This window comes from Urocitellus parryii, chromosome 2 (genome assembly GCF_045843805.1).
Source record: "Urocitellus parryii isolate mUroPar1 chromosome 2, mUroPar1.hap1, whole genome shotgun sequence".
Taxonomy (NCBI): domain Eukaryota; kingdom Metazoa; phylum Chordata; class Mammalia; order Rodentia; family Sciuridae; genus Urocitellus; species Urocitellus parryii.
In genome coordinates, this window is record NC_135532.1 from 186,156,245 (window position 1) to 186,177,226 (window position 20,982).

The 20,982-nt window shown below is 34.2% G+C and overlaps 1 protein-coding gene across 5 annotated transcripts in view; it reads right to left on the bottom strand.

The window, feature by feature from the left end:
- Klhl24 (kelch like family member 24) overlaps positions 1-20,982 on the bottom strand; it is a 40,153-nt gene that overhangs the window by 10,975 nt on the left and 8,196 nt on the right. For all 5 annotated transcript variants that reach the window (XM_026389413.2, XM_026389411.2, XM_077795375.1 and 2 more), the window contains 3 exons: positions 16,043-17,023; positions 3,031-3,215; positions 1,719-1,837 (listed from right to left, as the gene is read on the bottom strand). In XM_026389413.2, coding sequence (XP_026245198.1) covers positions 1,719-1,837; positions 3,031-3,215; positions 16,043-16,962 — 1,224 coding nt within the window. In that variant the 5' untranslated portion in view covers positions 16,963-17,023. The remainder of the gene's footprint in view (positions 1-1,718; positions 1,838-3,030; positions 3,216-16,042; positions 17,024-20,982) is intronic.

Sequence of the window (20,982 nt, forward strand, 5' to 3'; positions counted from 1 at the left end):
AGTACTTATCATATAACCTTAGAGATTAAACTTTAGTACATACTCCTATACATATAAATGAAAAATGCACACCATGAGCATCAAGACAGAAGGGCTCTAGAGTGAGAAAATCTGAGCTTTTGCCATTGCTTTATCTGTGTAACCTTGGGCAAGGTTTTCCTTATAAACTGACAAAGTTATAGTAAATATCCTCTTTCTATATTCTAAATTCTAAGTCATCTTAGGTTTCCTTATAGAGAGTATTACAATTTTTAAATATATTCATAGATTTGAATTCAGCCTCTATTTTAATTTTTAGGATAATGGTTTCCATGAATTGGGTACCTGCTGTGTAAAACAGAAATGATTCTTCTTATTTCTTGATTTAGCACCTTAAGCTTTGGGTACCTTTGAGTCAAGTATTTGTCAAAAAAATCTGAATTTACTAAAACATAATATTTTTTGATGCATCAATCATTTTCATTTGTCTATGTCCAGATTAAATAATTACAAATTATACTTTTAGTCAGAGCTCATCTCCTTTTAACCCCTCAATTATTTTAAAGTCTCTTTCCTAGTAATTCTTTGTCATTCTTTAGGCATAGCTACCAAAACCACATAGAATATAGTAGGTATGAGCACATCAATGGTTTTCAAAAAGATTTCTACTGATATTTTATTTCCAGTACATCAATCACAATTTTTCATAGGCTTTGTTGATAGCTGCAGCATATATGATATTACAGTCTCTAGTAATCAACAATAGCTTTTAAACTGTGTTTTGGGAAGCTCTAAGTGTCCACAGTATAGAGACTTCAAGAAGCCTCTTGTGGGAATATAGGGCAAGAAAGACTGATAGGGGTCTGAGTAGGAAATTCTAAGCCAACATCTTTGATTCAATTAGAAAAGTTCTGGTTTTTTAAGTGGCTCTGAAATGTCTCACTGTAAGGCCTTAAAGGTAGTGATTTTTTTAGAAAGAGGTTCGAGGGGACCAATCAAAGAATTATGTGCAGTTAAGTATCTCGAGATCCTCACTTAGATTTTTCATTCATTTAAGTTGGCTTTGGAGGCGCTCACAGAGATGCTGGCAGGGAATGGCTACAGACTCTGAATTACTCCCTAATACAGCTGCTAAAGATAATCTGTTTAATGTAATGGGTTTTTAATATAAGATTTAACTTTTAAAAAGAGTATACAGTTCTTTAAAAGGTTAAGAAGGCTAGTATATGGTTCTTATCCTATATTGTATGTATTTTAATAATATTCATTATCTTTAGTCAATAATACATTTTCTTTAAAATATGTTGATGTTTATCTTGTTATTTAAATTTGTTTTGTCCTTACTTGTACAAAAAAAAAGATAAAGTAACATCATTTTAGATAAGTAAATCTTAGCTTGCCTGCCAAATTCAGTAAAAGGAAAAAAAATTTTGCTTGGATTAGACATTGCCCTTTTGATATAACTCCTTTCTTTTCCAATTCTTAGGCATTTGGATTCCAATATGCATGAGAAAAGATATGTGCTACATTGCCATGAATTCCAAGTTGGGAGAACAAAATATCCATTCAAAATTACAGTGTCATATTGTTTATATCTTCAGTTTATCTACTGTGGTTAGGAATGGAAGGAAATACTATTTGAATCCAAAACACCCAAAGGGAAAGTGAAATGCAGGACTTAGCTGTGGTATTTATTTTGGAAATGTACCAGCAATAGTAATAAAAATGGTTTCTCTTACTTTACCAAGGAGGACAGCCATTTTGTGACGCCATCTGCCTTTATTTAGAGAGGCAACTCTGATCCAAATATTTAACTGTGAGTTATAAATCCAGACATCACGACTATTGATTCTTCCACCTTTAAATGCAAAACAGTGCACATGGAATAATATATCACTATATATTTATCATCAAGAGATCTATGCCACCAAAGCACAGGAGGCAATTCATAAATTTGAGAATTAAGTTCAATAAATGAAAGAAAGACGCTCTTACAGCTTAATAAAAATAGTTCTACAGAGCAGATTTAAACTTTGTCAATTATAATCTTGAGAAGTAATGATTACAGGTCTTCTTAAAATAAAATACAGAATATGAGTTTTACAAATATATGACTGTTAATTTAGAAGTCAGATATCAGTACCCATCAAATAATTTTTTTTTTTTTAAATTACTGGGGATTGAACTGAGAAGCACTTTACAGCTGAGCTACGTCCCCAATCTTTTTTTTTTTTTTTTTTTTTTTTGGGTGGGGGGAGGTGGTACCAGGGATTGAACTTAGGGGCACTCTATCACTGAGCCATATCCCCAGCCCTATTTTGTATTTTATTTAGAGACAGGGTCTCACTGAGCTGCTTAGTGCCTCACTTTTGTTGAGGCTAGCTTTGAACTCATGATCCTCCTGTCTCAGTCTCTGAGCTACTAGGATTATATGCCTACACCACTGCCCCTGGCTGTTTTTAATTTTTATAAGACAGGTTTTCACTAAATTATAGAGGTCGGCCTCTAATTTGTGATATTCCTGCCTCAGCCTCCTGAATTGCTGGGATTATGGGTGTACACCACCATGTCTAGTGCCAATTAACAGACTTTTGAGCATAGATTCAATAGTTATATTCTATATTATCCTTATCCTTTTTTGCAGGGGGTGCGGTGAGAACTGGAGATTGAACCCAGGGGCATTCAACCACCCATTTAATTATGTGAGCCATATCCACAACCCTGTTTTCATTTTTTAATTTTGAGACAGGGTCTAGCTAAGTTGTTTAGGTCCTAAGTTGCTGAGGCTGGCCTAGAACTGGTGAACCTCCTGCCTTAGCCTCCTGAGTTGCTGGGATTATATGGTGTGCCACCATGCTCAGCTCATTCTATCTTGTGACTATTTTTAAAAGAAAAATATTATTTTTAGTTTTATTTGTTGTATAAAAAGATTTGCCTAAAGTGAGCATATTCACATTTCACTATTTTCTTTTAAGACACTATTGTTGTTTAAAACAGTCAAGTCATATCCAAATGAAAAGCAGCTAGCAACTCCAGTGATCCTTTATTTACCTGAAACAAGAATGTCATTCCTTAGAGCGCAGACTGCATACTCTGATTTGGTAAATTCTGGAAGCTTAGCCAAAGACTTCCATTCTCCTGTTACAGGATCATAACACTCAGTATATGGAAGGTTAAATCCTCCAACTCGTTCACAGCCTCCAACAACAACTATCACCTCTGAATAGCCAGTGGACCTAAAATAATTATTGTAAAAATGCAAATAATAATAAATATTAAAATGTATTCAAAATTTTTTAAAATCCTAAAAACAAACCACACATTGTCATAACAAACAGTTAAGTTTATTCTCTGTATACGTGCCAAAAGTACAGAATGGCAGTTACTTACTTGAGAATATTTACCACAGAAAATGTCTATGGATATTTTTTTCTATGGGTTTTGACCTAAAAATGGTAAACCAGTCAAACGAGCCTATCTAATTCACTAATATTTAAACTAATATTAAAGATATTATCAAGTAATATTAAGAATGACTTTCAAATGCAGTTTTGCAGCAATTCAGATATATATAACAAGGGTAAGATAATGGACTTTTTCTAACTGTAGGAAAATGCTGTTTTTTTTAATCAGACTGTTCATTCTAAAAAACTAATTAATGGGTTTGATCTAGGCACCCTTTAAAGAAGTTTATGTGACCCTTTATGCCCTGTGAAAACAACAAAAACCATTTACATATGAACCTGGAAGTGACCCCCTCTAGATACTGAATTTGCTGACACCTTGCTCTTGGATTTCCCAGTCTCCAGAATTGGGGGAACTGAGAGAACTGAATTTCCATTGTTTATAAGCCACCCAGTATGTGGTATCCTGCTATAATTCCTGAGTGGACTAAGATACCTTGATAATACATGCTTAATAAAAATAAGAAAAATAGTCTAGTTATCTAATACTAGGCAAATAGACTGACAATGAGAAAAATTCTAATTCAAGGAAAGTTTAAAAAAAAAAAGGAGGAGCTAGAGTTGTGGCTCAGTGATAGAGCGCTTGCCTTGCATATGTGAGGCATTGGGTTTTATTCTTAGCACTATATAAAATAAATAAATAAGTAAAATACAGGTATTGTGTCCATGTTCAACTAAAAATATAAAACAGAAAAGAGAAAGAAGTTTATGTATTTGTTCAGAAGTAAATTTTAAAAATACAGAGTAAGTAAATTAAGGTAATCTAACTAAAAGTGTCAGGTAGTCAGTAAAAATGCAGACAACAAAGGATGTTAAAGGGGAAAAAACACAAAATAAAAAATTATAGTTAAGAGTGTATTCAATGGTATATTAAAAATGTATCTGAGAAAAAAATCCACCAAAATGCAGATGAAGGTTGTTTCTGAATGGTATTGTGCTCCACTTTCTATCATTACAATTTTCAAATTGACAGTAAATACAGTCTATTTTTAGAATGGGAAAAATAAAAAAGAAGAAACACCTTTAAGACCATGAAGAGAATCCTAATGGTTCATGCTAGTCACTGGCCTCAACTAAAGATACACAGGAAAAACAAATGCTTAACCAAGATCTCTTTGTTCATAAGCTTCAATAGACAGCTTTAGAATTTTAAAATTCTTTGTCTTTTGTATTTGTTCAGAAATTTAATCTAAATGAAAAAATCTTGTGATTACATTTTATGGTTACTACAAGTCAAATCTCATTAAAAATTTTCAATAATCTCTCTTCTTTTTCTTCACTGATAATGGCATTTATTCTGGCAAGAATTGTGCAGTTTGCTACAAGAAAGATAAGATTTGGCATTTATGATCCATTTTACCGTGCCTCAAATGCAGAAACAGATTTTCTTTCATAGTTGAAATATAGCTTCATGGTTTCCCCAACATCTGTGCTGCATTTCTCAGCTAAAAACCAGACTGAGTAAGTTATATATAATCCCTCTTCTCTTAATTAAATGTGGAGAGAAAATAAGACCACATCAGAATGCTGATAGTTTTAGTCAATTATACCATAAAATTACTAAATACTGTCACTGGGGCTAACTGTTTTAATGTAAAATCCAGAGTAATAATTATAGAACATTGGTTTTATACTTCACTTATAAGCTTGTAGTTTTGCCTATATTGAAGGTCCTATCTGTAACCAAATAGTCTTTAACTTAATTGATACAAGTCCGGTGTTCTCACCACAGTGTGTTAACCCAATAAAATAGATCTATTTAATTAATTAATTAATCTATTTTTTTGGAGGTGCTGGGAATGTAACCAGGGTCTCACACATGCTAAGCAAGTGTTCTGTTATTGAGCTATATCCCTAGTACTATTTCATTAATTTTTTTGAAGTAAAGTTTTTGATCTTCTACAATGATGAAATAAATATCTGCTGCTCTAGCATTAAGTTTTGCCAGTTCTCCCTAGGAAGGCATAACAAAATGGTTCTTTTTAAAATAATATATTTTTAAAAATCTTCCTTTCTTTTATCATACATTCCAAAAGGTCCTTTTGATAATAATATATTTTTTAAAATTTTCCTTTTATTTCATCATAAATTCAAGAAAAGGTCAAATTTATATGATTTATGTGAAAGATAAAATAATTATAAATTTACAGATATTCTAAACCAAATCAACAAAAATGTAGTAATTACCAGATTCAGTTAAAATCTGAAAAGGTAAAATATAGGAACTGCTATCTGAAATAACAGACCTACTTATAAATCAATGTCAAATATGCCAGAAACAGATGAACTCCCAAACTTTCATCAACAACAAGGGTTGAAAGATGATCCTGACTAGTAACAAAATGGATTTTTAAGAAACACAACAAGGAAAGGAAGTGTGTTCCCATTTATTAGGAAATCAGAAAGGAGGGGTAGGGAGAGATGTTAGTGATAGAGTCTATTCACCATTCTAAGACTTAAAAATATATGAAAATCAAACCATCACTAGGTCTAAGGAAACAGTATGATTCTCTAGTTTATAACATATTACACTACCAAATTCAATGTGTTGATTCATCGAAAGATAGAAAAGGGGATTGATAAGCCCTAAAAACAATAAATAAATGAACAAATGAATAAAAGAATAAATAACAATCACAAAGGCAAATATTTGCTGTACCCAGGGAAAAGAGAATCTTAGGTAAGGTGACTTGAACATTATCTTTTCTTTGCCAAGAATATTTTAATGCTGGGTGAGAGAGTTCCTCGAGTTATATTAGCTGAGAGGACTCTGGTTCTAAAGACCCACCGACTCCCTTTGTTTAGATTCCATGTTTGCCAAACAACCTTTGAATACTTTGGCTTCCCATATAGGGACTTGCCTATAGTAAGAGAACATACTGGGCAGATTGCTTTAACATTTTGAATCTCTTGACAGTTCCATTTCTCACCACAAATAGATTTACACAGACTAGAAGATAAATGAGTTAATAATCTCTCATAGTGAATGTTAAATCTGTCCCTAACAGTTTGATCTCTTCCTAATTTCTAAACCTGGTGAGGACACAGACCACCTGTGTGGTGAGGCTGTCTACCTGAAAGGCAATAGGCAGAATGGATTTTCTGAGGAAATGGCTGTATTGATCAGAATCAGTTAATTAATAAGTTCTCAAGAACTAACCACAGATGTTTTTAAATACTGAGCAACAAAGATGTTCATCTTAAAGTTTGAAAATCAGAAATAGCTGGATCCAGTGACTTATGCCTATAATCCCAGCTACTTGTGAAGCTGAAGCAGGAGGATCCTAAATACAAGGCCATTCTGGGCAATTTAGTGGGATCCTATCTAAAAAAAAAAAAAGAAAAAAAGAAAGAAAGAAAGAAAGGAAAAGAAAAGAAAAGAAAAGAAAAGAAAAAGAAGAGAAGGAAAGAAAAGAGAAGAAAAAGGGCCAGGATGTAGCTCAGTGGTAGTATATTTGCCCAGTATGTAGCAGGTCCTAGGGTTTAATCCCTAGTACAAAGGGGGAGAGGGATCAGAAACAGCTTAAATGTGCATGATGATGGTGGTTATGGTATACTGTACTAGATTTCATATTATGGAACCACCTTTAACAAATATTGAGTAATGAAAAACAAAGTAAGAAAAGGATTACAATGCTACACATGAAATAATAAACTTATAGAGGGAAAAAAAAGAATAAAGATGTAACTCAGAGTACCTGCCTAGCAGTTTGGCCAAAAAGAGTGTGTGAGAGAGAAAGAATAAAGCCAATCACCTCTTACAGGTAAGACAATGGGTAATATTTTTTGATTATATTTTCTAATTTTTCTCCAATTAATGTAAATTACCCTAGTCCTAATCTGCCCAATCTAAGAACAAACTAAATAAAAATTAGACCGTACTACTAACAGCCACCATTTGGTTTCTTTTCAGCCTAGCATGCTTTTTAGTCATCAGACTTCTGCTGCTTCTTCCTGTTCCCATGGCCAGAAAAGATTGTCTGGCTCATTCAGAGATCCCTCTCCCCAAGAGGAGAGATTCAGTCTGAGTGATTGAACTTGTAATATATAAACTCCAAACCCGTGAGAGGCCATTTTCAGCAAGATTAATGAAAGAAAATTATGCATACATGCCAAGAATAGAGGTGAGAACAGAAGACAGAATGCACACCTTGGTATTTGGGTGGGGATGGGTGCCAGGGATTGACCTTAGGGGCACTTGACCACTGAGCCACATCCCTAGCCCTATTTTGTATTTTATTTAGAGACAGGGTCTCACCGAGTTGCTTAGCAACTTGCTTTTGGGTGAGGCTGGCTTTGAACTCACCATCCTCCAGGGTTGCTGGGATTATAGGTGTGGCTACAGTACCCAGCCAGCTTGGTTTTTGATGGCTTTTTAGTAGCCTGTTCCATAAGGTCCTGTTGAATTTTTGTTCCTAGGTTCTACAAGATACAGTCTCCCTTAAATACATTTGCCTTTTTCGGGGGGGGGGGGGGCAGGGAGGGAGGAAAGGGGATACTGGGAATTTAACCCAGGGGCTATTTACTGCTGATCTACATCTAAGCCCTTTTTATATTTTGAAACAAAGTTTAGCTAAATTGCTAAGAATGGCCTTGAACTTGTGATCATCCTGTCTCTACCTCCCAAGCCTCTTGGATTTATATTTGCCTTTTATGAAAAAAAAAGTTTCTATTATTCACAATCCAGAATTCTGATACATCATTAGAGTTCAATGAATTGCAGGAAAAAATACAAATGGCTTTTATACTCAGGAAAAATGTGAAAATCTTCCACATTAAAAAAAGAAATGTAAATTAAAATTATGAGATGTCATTTTCCCTTTTCACAGTAGCAAAGATTTACAAAAACTAATGCAAACTAGGTTGGCAAAGGACTGCAGAAATACGTGCTTTCATATTTCTAGCTTAAGTATAAACTGGAAGGCAATTTTCACAATACCTACAAAAATTAAAACTATACATATCCTATGACTGCACAATACTACTACTAGTTATTCATGCTATAAATTAACATTGTATGTATGCAAAGACATAGGCTCAGAATAGTAACTAATCATGCTTTGCAATGGAAACACTCACACACTCTAGAAACAACCTAAATATCCATCAAGAGATGGGTTAAATAAATTAGTCTATTCATAAACGGCATACTATCCAGATCAAAACTGAATAACAAAATGAAGAAAGGTCTGTATGTGGTAAAATAGAACTTTTCCCAAGATCTTTTCAAGTAGTAAAAATGAGGTGAAGGATTTTGAGTGCAGTATCCTCTATAAGAAAAGTAGAGAGGTTTGCATATGAGCACACATGCACGCGCACACATCTAAACAAAGAATATCTCTAGGGGCTGTGGCTGTGGCTCAGTGGTAGAGCACTCACTGGCACATGTAAGGAATTGGGTTTGATCCTCAGCACCACATAAAAATGAATAAAATAAAGGTATTGTGTCTATCTACAACTAAAAATATTTTAACCACCCTCCCCCCCCTTTTTTTAAAAAAGATGATTTCTAAAAGAAGTTCAGAGGAACAGAGTGTAAGGTAGAAGACTTAAATGTATATTCTTACATAAAAAAGTATCTGAGTTCAAAAGAATATATATAAATTTGGTAAGCCATACTTCCTATAATACAGAATATCTTTTGTGTGTACATATATGTGGTACTAGGAATTGAATCCAGTGGCAATGGTACTCTACCAATGACCTACACCCCCAGCCCATTTCATTTATTAAATTTTGAGACAGGGTCTCACTAAGTTGCCAAGGCTGGCCTTGAATTTGGTATCCTACTGCCTAAGCCCTGTGAGTTGCAGGATTACAGGTGTGTACCACCACACCTGGCTAGAATATCTTTTTTAAGAGGGACTAGAATAGGAATTCAGATTCTAGATTCTAGTCCTATCCCTGATACTAAGTAATTTTGTAACCAGAGTAAGTCATTTTGCTTAATTATGCCCTGTTTTTATCACCTATAAAATAAGAAACAAGAAATTTATTAAATAATCGTAAAATATCATTTCTTAAAAAAATATTCTTTAACTCTCTTAGTTTTCTCCTTGGTTTACAACAGGAACTTGAGCATTGTCCTCTTTATGGCAATTAAATTCTATATTCATTATACAGATAACAGGAAGTGAACAATATTAAAAGAGACAAGCACTTTAATTGTTGATTCTAACTCAAAATAATGAACTTACAAGTCTTAGCTATCTCTATTGCTCAATGGAGTATGGTAAAGGACACTGATATCTTCCACAGACATTAACAACTTGCCACTTATGGTCAATACACTGTAAGATGCTTGTTTAGTTTAATATCATCTGTGTTTCTACATGAGAACTTCATTATGTAGGTAGTCCAGCCCTCCCAAAATGTAAAATTAGCATCTGTCAGGGGAGACTACTACTTTTTCCAGAGAATCATGGTAGGAACAATCTAGATTGGGACACAATGCAAAATCAGAACCAAGCTACCAAGCAATTAGGGGTTTAAATGTCTGGGGGCTGGGGATGCGGCTCAAGCGGTAGCGCGCTCGCCTGGCATGCCTGCGGCCCGGGTTCAATCCTCAGCACCACATACAAACAAAGATGTTGTGTCCTCGGAGAACTAAAAAAAATAATAATAAATATTAAACTTCTCTCTCTGTCTCTCTTAAAAACAATAATAATAAATGTCTGGTACTCAGGATAGAACGGAAATTAGTATTTGGGCTGGGGCAAGAAATGGAAATTAAGTGTATTGGAGGTCAGAATCAGATCGTCAAACAATGGCCAGGAATGTGAAACATCAGAACCAGAGACAGTAAATACCACAGTTAAGATTCATGAACTGGGACAAAGCCAGAGACCCACTGTAAGCAGAGAAACTATTTTTCTCCTGATGAAGAGTTTGAAGCCTAGTACTTTGCTTACAGGGGTGACACAGAGACAGTAATTACTCGACAAAACTTAGGCTTTATTTAATAAATGATTCTTTTTCTTTATCTTTTTTTATAGTAAGTGGACGAAATACCTTCATTTTATTTTTATGTGGTTCTGAGGATCGAACTCAATGCCTCACATGGGCGAGGCAAGCATTCTACCAACTGAGCTACAGTCCCAGCCCTAAATGATTCTTTTTAGAGTTCAAAAGTATTTCTGAGTCCAACTGTGTGTTAGATTGTCAATATGAGCATATAAATTTTCTGCTCCCCCCCATGTTTTCCACCTTAATGTGAAATTTTTAACTTGGGAACTTAGCAAGAGGACTGAAGGAAGAAAACAGGCAAAACAGTAAATTAAACAGTTATTGAATAAAAAGCTTATTTAATAAGGTCCTATAAAATACATCGTTTTTGCAGAATGTGTTTTAAATATTAATATTAAAAATGTACAAGAGGCACTATGCATACTACTTAGGAGCATATACTCTAGAACCAGAACACTTGTTTTCAATCCTTGCTCTGCCACTTATTAAACTATGTAACCTTGAACAAATTACTTCTCTGAGACTCAGTTTGCTCATCAGTAAAGTGGGTATAATAATGGCACTCTCTGGCTTTTCTGAGCATTATGTTACATATGTAATTGTCCTGTAACAGTTCCTGAACACAAACATTTGCCATTACTATTAGAAATGATAGATGGGAAGGTAGTATGTATATGTAACAAAATTTGTTCTTAAATTAGAACAATTATAAAGTAAGCTTTGAAAAAACTATTGGAACAGATGCTAAGTCTAAAAATTTTTTAAATTTTGTTTAAAAAAGAAACTATTTGATAGCAAACATTTCTCTCTTAAACCATATTCCTACTCTGTAAATATACAGTATAACTTTAGTGCCTTGCCCATGGTCATGGAATTTATTAGTTGTGTAGAGTGAGATTCTAAAGCCCGTTTGATTCTGAAGCCTGTACTCTTAATACATCATAATGCTAGCACTGAAAAATATATCAAAACAAAGATTTACAGTTGCAAAATATATATCATTAGAAATACAACCAAGTTAGGGGCTGGGGTGGTGGCTCAGTGGCAGAGAGCTTGCCTCAAACGTATGAGGCACTGGGTTCGATCCTCAGTACTACGAAAAATAAATAAATAAAATAAAGGTACAGTGTCCATCAAAACTAAAAAAAGAAGAAGAAGAAGAAAAAAAAGAAATACATCCAAATTATTCCTAAGTTTTACTACCTTCTGTGATTAGTTTCTCTCTAAGCAAACAAGGATTTACCACTGGCAGGGCAGAAAATCAAAGCTTTGTGCTCTTCTTAGATTTGCCTCTTTCTAGGAAACTACTGTCACACTGCTTTTTAAACAATGTACTCTAGGATTTTCTCTTGTCATCTGAAAACACATGAGTAAATAGGTAGAATACCCAGTATGGCTTGAGCTCTGAAGAATACTTGGCATAGGACAAACACTAAAAAAAAAACACTGGCCAATTTGGGGAGTACAAGTTAACTATACAGTGGAGCGAGCAGACTGTCATCACCCTAACACAGAGTTAAATCTTTGCATCATTCATGATGGGACAACAGCATATACTGTGCTCCTAATGTGGTTTAATATAAATACTTATGTACACAAATATTTAATTAGTATTCATCAAGTTGAAGCTTGTAGAACCATATTTCAGTTTCTAGGAATTAAATACCTTAAGAAGTAACCACATTAATCCAGAAAGGGGAATATTTTTATGGACAATTTTTTTCCAACAATTCAGAATCATGAAAAAGAAACTGTTTTGGAAATAAAAGAGACTTCCTGGAAATAACCAGATGTAATGAGTGATTCTGGATTGGATACAAGTTTATTAAAGAATAGTTCAAATTTGAATATGGATTGGGCATGAGATAATATGAGCTGTTAAGTTTAATTTTAATCCTGCTATTTTGCCTATGCTATCTTTTTAAAAGACACAATCAAGTAATAAAATTAAAAATAAGTGTATAAATAAAACATATAAAAGAAATCTAAAATCCAAACAAAAGAAACGTGAATGAACAAATAAAAAAGTCTGGGTTAGAGATAACAAGTTTGGTTGTCAACAGCATTGAAATCATGAGAATAAATGAGATCACACAGGGAAGTAAATAAGGTAAGAGAGAGATGAACAAGCAGATAATCAGTACTTCCAAGACTAGATATAAAGTAAGAGCAGCTGGAGAAAACCGGAGGACTATGAGAAAAATGATATTCCAGAAGCCAATGAAAAGAGCCAATAGAAAAGGCAATTAACAATGTCAAATCCTAAAGAGAGATCAAGTTGGAGAGGGACTGAAAAGAGGCCTGCAAATAAAAAGCAGAAGATCTGGGACTGGGGTAGTGGCTCAGCGGGGAGCCTTTGCCTAGAACATGTGAGGCCCTGGGTTAATCCTCAGCACCACTTAAATAAATAAATAAAATAAAGATACTGTGTCCAACTACAACTAAAAAAATATTTATCCTTTAGTTTTAGATGGACATAATATCTCTACTTTTTGTTTCTATGTGGTGTTGAGGATCGAACCCAGTACCCCGTGCATGCCAGGCGAGCGTGCCGCCACCCGAGCCACATCCCCAGCCCTAAAAAAATAAATCTTAAAAAAAAAAAAAGCAGAAGGTCTGGGTTGGGCATGCTTGTAATCCCAGCGGTCTGGAGGCTGAGACAGGAGGATGGCCAGTTCAAAGTCAGCCTCAGCAAAAATGAGGCAATAAGCAACTCAGTGAGACCCTGTCTGTAAATACAATACAAAATAGGGCTTGGGATGTGGCTGAATGGTCGAGTGCCCTTGAGTTCAATCCCCATTCCTCATGTAATGCCCACATAAAATAAATATCTGCTATTATATTTACAGTGGCCTGCAAATTCAATATAACTGTAGCTTGTTTTTTCTTATTCATTTCTTAAACTAAGGTGATGCTATAATCTTCCATATAGATGTGTTCTGCTGTATAAAATGGATTGGTTCTCTTAAACATTAAATGCCAAACAAATTTTTGGAAATCATATAATTAGGTGGATTAGGAAAATTTTCTCTTTAAAGGAATGATAAGCTACCTATACTCAGCAATCTGATTCTATTCAGGTTATATTTTTATAAATAATACAATAAATGGCTTATTTGAATTTTACAACGGATTACCCTTGGTCCCTACTCTGGTACTATAAAATATACAGGCTGGGTACTAGTCAACCTCATTTGACTCCCAGAACATTCTGTCTGCTATAAGGGAATTCTGCTTGAAAAAGTGATTTTACCCTTAGAGTGATACTATGTGTTCAGAAAAGTCCCAGAAGAGCTAATAATCACACAGCCCCAGGCTGTTTATTTTTCTTTATGAGTACATCCAGGAAACTTGGTCTTTCCACATTCCTAAGATCAGTCCAAGTGTTTTAATGGTCCTTTAAAAAAATTTAACTTACAAAAAAAAAAAAAAAAATCAGGCTGGGGTTATAGCTCAGTGGTAGAGCTCTTGCCTATCACTTGTGAAACAACAAGTTCAATCCTCAGCACGTCATAAAAATAAATAAATAAATAGAATAAAGGTATTGAGCCCATCTATTAACTAAAAATATTTTTTAAAACATCAGTGTAATTATAGGATAAAATTGTATGCTTTCTATGCTTTGCTAAAGACTTGAATAAAATGTTCTAGACTTTTAAGTAAATTCAGTTGCTCATCCTGGTATAAGGAAATACTATATTAATTTTTTTTTTGGGGGGGGGGTTACCAGGGATTGAACTCAGGCACTAGACCACTGAGCCACATCCCCAGGGATAGTGTCTCACTGAGTTGCTTAGCGCCTCATTTTTGCTGAGGCTGGCTTTGAACTTGCGATCTTCCTGCCTCAGGAAGGTCCCACGCTGCTGGGATTACAGGCGTGTGCCACTGCACCTGGTCTTAATTTTGTATTATAATAGTTACCCAATATTGTTTTTTTTTTTAGAGAGAATTTTTTAATATTTATTTTTTAGTTTTAGGCGGACACAACATCTTTGTTGGTATGTGGTGCTGAGGATCGAACCCGGGCCGCACGCATGCCAGGCGAGCGCGCTACCGCTTGAGCCACATCCCCAGCCCCAGTTACCCAATATTGTATCTAATTATAAAAAATTTAGACTTTCAAGTATTGATCTATATAATACCGCATACATAATAGTAGCTAGTTATTATTAGGGACTTTCTACATATATGCTGGATGCCTAAGGACTATTGAATTTAATAGTTCCAATCTGAAATCCTGTGAAGTAAACCCTATTTATTATCCATACTTTACATATGAGGAAATGGATGAAATCTTGCTACATCCAAACTAGCTTAGATTTAAAAAAAATAGAATATTTCATGACATAATGAGTAACAATGGCACTTAAAATGAAAGTTAAAAATGTGGTTTTATATGCTGCAGTAAATGTACAGAAAAAAAAGAGATGCTGGAAAAAATTCCAATTTCACAACAGTGTGCATATACTTAATAATATTGAACTGTACAACTAAAAATAGGTAAGATGATAACCGTTATGCTATTTTTTAACTACAGTTAAAAAACCTGAACAGCAATGTTAGCTTTGTCAGAAAAATATTAAAAAACTTCTCTTCTGGAATGCTTCTCAAAATAGGTATTTTCTGCTTATTAATAATAAAGTTTAACAGTATTTTTGTCTATTAATAAGGCATGAAAATTTATTTTTTCTATATTTTGTCAATCAAAATCAAAAGGTGTTTTAAAGAAATAACCTTTTCTAAGAAGACACAAATACAGTGCAATGCTAATAAATTGCACAAGTTCTAAAGGATGATATAATTTCATATCAGAAAAAAGATTAAAAATTGAGACTGACATTAAATATAGTAACTATGGCATTTATAAAAGGTTGGAGATCTGAGTTTTACATCTGTGAATTCACTTTGCATACCAGTTTACTTACTTTACCTCTAAATTCCATGTTCAGTCTTGGAGGACAAAGGTCAGTCTGTGGATGTGCAAATTGTTTTTAATAAGTAGAGGCAGTCTAAGTAAGCAAGCTTATTGTTTCTTCAATTTATTTTTACTGGTACATTATGATTATATATAACAGTAGACTCATTGTGCCAAATTCATACACCTACATAACATAATTTGTTCAGTCTTAAGGGAGCCTACCATTTAGCTACTCTGTATTCAAAAACTCTTGGAAAGAAAAGTGGAAAGGTTTGAGGTCTTACAAAGGTTAAGAGAAATTAGTAGTAATATGTTGAGACAAGCACAGTGGCAAAGACCCTTTTAACACTCTCTGATAGCTCAGGACATTATTAAAAAAAAATGCATTGTTGTGTGGAGGCTGTAGCTCAGTGGCAGAGCGCTTGTCCAGCATGTGTGAGGCAATGGGTTCGATCTTCAGCACCATATAAAAATAAACAAATAAAATAAAGGCATTCTGTCCATCTACAACTACAAAAAAAATTTTTAAAAATGCATTGTTGAATGCAGTCTTCACTAGTCTTCCTTTTCATTATTTACATAATTCAAAATAAATATTAAACTGTACAAAAACTGCATGTAAACTATACAAATAAATGACTACACTGAGTTTGGATTCAGGAGATTTAAAACTATTTTAAAAAATTTTATTATCTATATTTGAAAATCTTCTCACCTGCGTGGCCTAGTCCTTGGGGACATCATTTCATTCCCAAGTATGTGGTACCGTCTTGCTTCATGCAACAACTGGTAACACTCAGGAGAATTCTGGATCAATTGGTCCACCTCGACTGTTTGAACAAAGTAGTTGGGATGCAAAAGAGGGAGTCTCACATGTGTCAGGAGCTCGTGTAACAATGGTCTTCTCAGATCAACAGCACGATAGACCCAACGCATGACGGCTTCAAAAACCATCTCCTCTTTACCAATAACAAGTTCATCACTACAAATATAATCAATAAGTTCATCTTTGTCAAGCTCAAGAAATTCTTCATGCTGGGACACATCCTCAAAAGTCTGTAATGCAAAGGTTTTACATTTTGTGAAGAGTGTTTTGAGTGAATGGGTGTCAGCAAAGCGCTGAATTCCTAAGCAATTACAAGGATCCAGTTGCTCCTCCAAGAACTTGGCACATGCATCACGGAGAACACTAATCTGAAAGAGGCTTGAGGTTTCAAAGAGATATTGAACGTTCTCTGTAGTGATCTTCACCTTTCCAGTATAAACATACTGCAAAAAACATTCCATGGCTTCAGCTAAAATACCATTGATCTCAACCAACATTTCTCGGCTTTCCCTGTGGTCATTACAAAACATAGCTCTGAAGTAGCTGCTACAGGCTGAAAGAACAGCTCTATGGCAAGGAAACTCCTTTCCTTCCACACAGATGATAACATCTGTGAATAAGCGGCTGTCTCGGAACTCATTAAATATCTGGAGTATGTTTTCAGCATGGGATGATCCTGAAGAGAAGTCAAAAAACTCATGACCTGTCAGAGATTTAGGGTCCATTTCAAAAACTTTACGCTTAGTTGCTGGGGAATCACGCACCCCAAGATCCTCTCTGTTTAGTCTGCGTCCCAATATTAGTACCATTGTTACATTAGTTGACTATATAATTGTTGAGAAATGATTGATAGGGGTCTTCTTTATGTGTCTAAAATAAAAAAAGGAAAGAATTTTAATATGTAAAAAATTCAATATTCAAATTATATAATTTCATTTTGATGTAAATATATAAACCACATGATTAATAAATTTCACGTAGGGTATATGAGACTATCTCATTTTAACAACCATTAATAAAAGAAAAATTTGTATTTACCTAATTAGAACATTAGGGGTAATTTGTAGTCTTGAAGTTCCCTAGCTGAAAAGATACTATGTATTTTTCAATTATAAGTAACCTTCTGTCTCTCTTTTTACAGTTGGGTTTCATTCTACTGACAGATTGCAGAGAAGTCAGAATGATGAAGAATTTGATCCTAATATAAATAGTTATTATCTTAATACAGCATTGCTGGATAAGAATTTTATCTAAATATATCAACAGACTTTAAAAATATATATACTGTCTGACCCACATCTCTTTCTAATAATCTCTCTTAAGGAAATAAACAAGATTGTATGGAAAGTCTTATCTATAGACGTTCAATGCCATATTAATAGAAAATACTTAAAACAACTTAACAGCCCTACTTTAGATTATAAACCATAAAATATCTTAAAGATGGAACACAGTCTATGTAGTCATTCTAAAGTATATAGGCTACTTATTGACATGGTGAGGTATTAGCCAGATAGTAAATGAAAAAGTAGATCACAAAACATATGCTAATAAAAAATTTATATAGTAATGCATCTAGGGATAGAAAAGGAGGCATATCTGTTTCTAAAAATTAAGTGATTTATTTACCTTCTCTATTTTCCTCAAAATTTCCACTATAAATAGGTAGTGCTTTGTTTTAAAAAATTAAAACATTCATGGCCATCCTCCCTTTTCGCTAATAAGAAACACCCCACAGATTCCCAAAGATGACTGTGAATAAGTAACCAATGGATTTAGGCGCTTGGCTACAGACATCAGTTCTCTATGATGCTAATTTTAAGGGAGTTCTGCTCCTATTCTCTTTCCACATCTCCAGAAAATGATACGATTCAAAATGTATTATTAATTGAGTTAATAGTACTGGAAGTAATGCTTATCTAGTTCCATAGCCACACAATCTTATGCACAACCCCTTCTAAAAGTTCCAACTTCTTGAAATATCTCATCAATCAGACATTCAGGCCTAAGTATGGTAGCAATAAGAAGGTACCTAAAGGACATTGTGGGTAATCTAAAAAAATGAGATGCCATCCTATATTCATAAGCTGCAAATAAAACTGAGCTTTGAGAGTTAATAATCTTAATATAAGACTGTGTTTTATGTATACTGTTATGTATTAAATTGTACCACATTTGAAAAATTCTTAAGTGGCACAAAGAAGTAAATATGTAGTAACAAAATCAGGAATAACTTGTTCTATTACATATTCTCTTTTTTTCCATGTTATTTATCATCTGTATCCTGTTTTATTCTCTTTCCACATTTCTGTTTTGTTTTTTAATTCATATATCAAATAAAACCTGTGTTTGCATCAGATTCTTAGCTCCTGTTATGCTTTGTATATGAGATGCCTCCCCTGCCAAGCTCCTATTAATGTAGGAATGTTCAGAGGTGAAATGAAGAGATTATGAAAGTTATAACCTAATCAGTGGGTTATATCATTTGATAGATTAATAGTTGGAAAGGACTACTGTACTGTGTAGGCAGGTAGAGTGTGGCTAGAGGAAGTAGGTTACTGGGGATGTACCTTTGGGGTTTATATTTTTTCCCTAGCATCTTTCCTTCTCTCTGCTTCCTGACTGCCATGAGCTGACCAGCTTTCCTCCACTGGGTCCTTCGGCTAGGATATTATGCCTCATCTCAGATCCAAAGTGATGGACTTAGCGGACCATGAATTGAGACCTTTGAAACTATGAGCTTAAAGTAAGTTTTTCCTTCTCTAAATTATTCTTGTTAGGTCACAGATCCTAACTGTTAATCAAGTGTAACCTGGTAAATTTCCAAGAACTTCCTGTTTTTTTTTTTTTTGCTAGAATTCTTAGAGGAGACCAAAGAGCATTATACTTTTCAGTCATTTTAGGACTTTTGAGATACCAGCATCCTGCCTCTGAATCGTAATAATGTGATCCTATATGAAAAGATTATTATTTTACTTTAGTCTTTATCCCATTTGACAGAGAAAATTACCTAAATGAATAAAGATAATCTGAGTTTAAAGTATTTTATGATTTGCTTTGTTTGTTTGGTGCTTGGGATTGAACCCAGGGTCTTGTACTCATTTACCACTGAGCTACACCCCTAACCTTATGATTAGTTTTAAAATTTATTATCACTAACTGATTACATACAGAGCTTGTATTTGCCTCATTGTAGGTCATCTAACTAGTTGCGTTATGGTTGCCCATGTAAATGTTTGCATGTTCATGTGCACATACATTTATACATGGTTTAAAACTTAAAAATCCATGTACATTCTCTGATAAGCAGAGGCTAACACACAGTTAAGTAGGGGAAAGGAAGAATAGAAGTTCAGTGGATTAGACAAAGGGGAATGATGGGAAGGAAGGAGGGATGGGAATAGGAAAGACAGAATGAATCAGACATACCATTCCTATGTTCATATATGAATACGCCACCAGTGACACTCCACATTATGTACAATCGTAAGAATGGCATCCTAATTAGAATAAGTTATACTCTATGTATGTATAATGTGTAAAAATGTACTCTACTGTCATGAATATCTAAAAAGAATAAAAATTTTTAAAAATCCATGTACAGTGCATAGAATCACTTCCAAATTCCAAGTTCTCATAGGGAACTTTTCATCTTAAGCAGGAGAATATATATAAATTATGGTCTTAATTTAAAGTTATCTTCAGTGATACTTCTATACACCAAAATCTATCCCCCTGTGCCTAAATGTTAATTTTGTTGTTGAAACTTAAGTATGTAATATCACAAGTGATAACTGGGGAACATTTCAATTATGATAAACTGTGGTGACATGGAATATAATTGATATTTCAATCTTAATGCTTTACTAATATAAGTTCAAATAATGACTGAATACCCACAAGTCAGCTGTCTAAATCAAGAACTTACTCTTTATACTATTTAATTTAAATTCTTATTACATTTCAAGTTTAAGCAATTTGTACAAGCTATTGTGACTGTGACTAGTGCTGCATGATTACTGGTGTTAACAATAATAAAAACTTTTTGACCATTCTTTCTCTATAGTTTTCTTTTTTTATAACTTTCAATGAAATGTGTTTGAAATCAAAACAAATTAGTATATTGTAAGAATTTCCCTTTGGCTAACATGGATAAATAATGTGAAATGACATTCTGCTTTGTCTGATGACCTTACTGTATCAAAATTTGGTGACAATATATTGTTATGGTTTAGACTGAGGTGACTCCCAAAAGCTCATGTATGAGATAATGCAAGAAAGTCTAGGGGTAAAATGACTGGGTTATGAACCTTAACTGAATCAGTGCATTAATCCACTTGACTGCATTAACTGGGTGTTAACTGAAGGCAGGCAGGGCATGGCTGGAGGAGGTAGGTCATGGGGGCATGCCTTTGGTGAACAGAGCTTTCTGATTCCTTGTTGCCATATTCTGAGCTGTTTTCCTCTGCCACATCCTTCTGGGCCCACAGCAATAGAGATGGCCATCTCTAAAACCCTGAGAACCAAATAAACTTTTCTGTCTCTATGTTGTTCTTGCAGGTCATTTGGCCACAGTTGCAAAAAAGCTAACAAAAGCACATATTGAGTGAATTAAGTATTACTATAAGACTAATTAAAACTTTGAGTTAAGGGTCTTTTTACTATTTTTGGTCCCTTATTCTCATAGATGATTCCTTGATTTATTGACTGATAAAAGAGGTCTTACTCTCCAACTGAGAATTCTGTATTAGAACATGTAAAATCACCTGATTACAAAGTGGTTAACGGCAATAAGATACTTGTTTACTACTTTGTATATAAGATAGGCA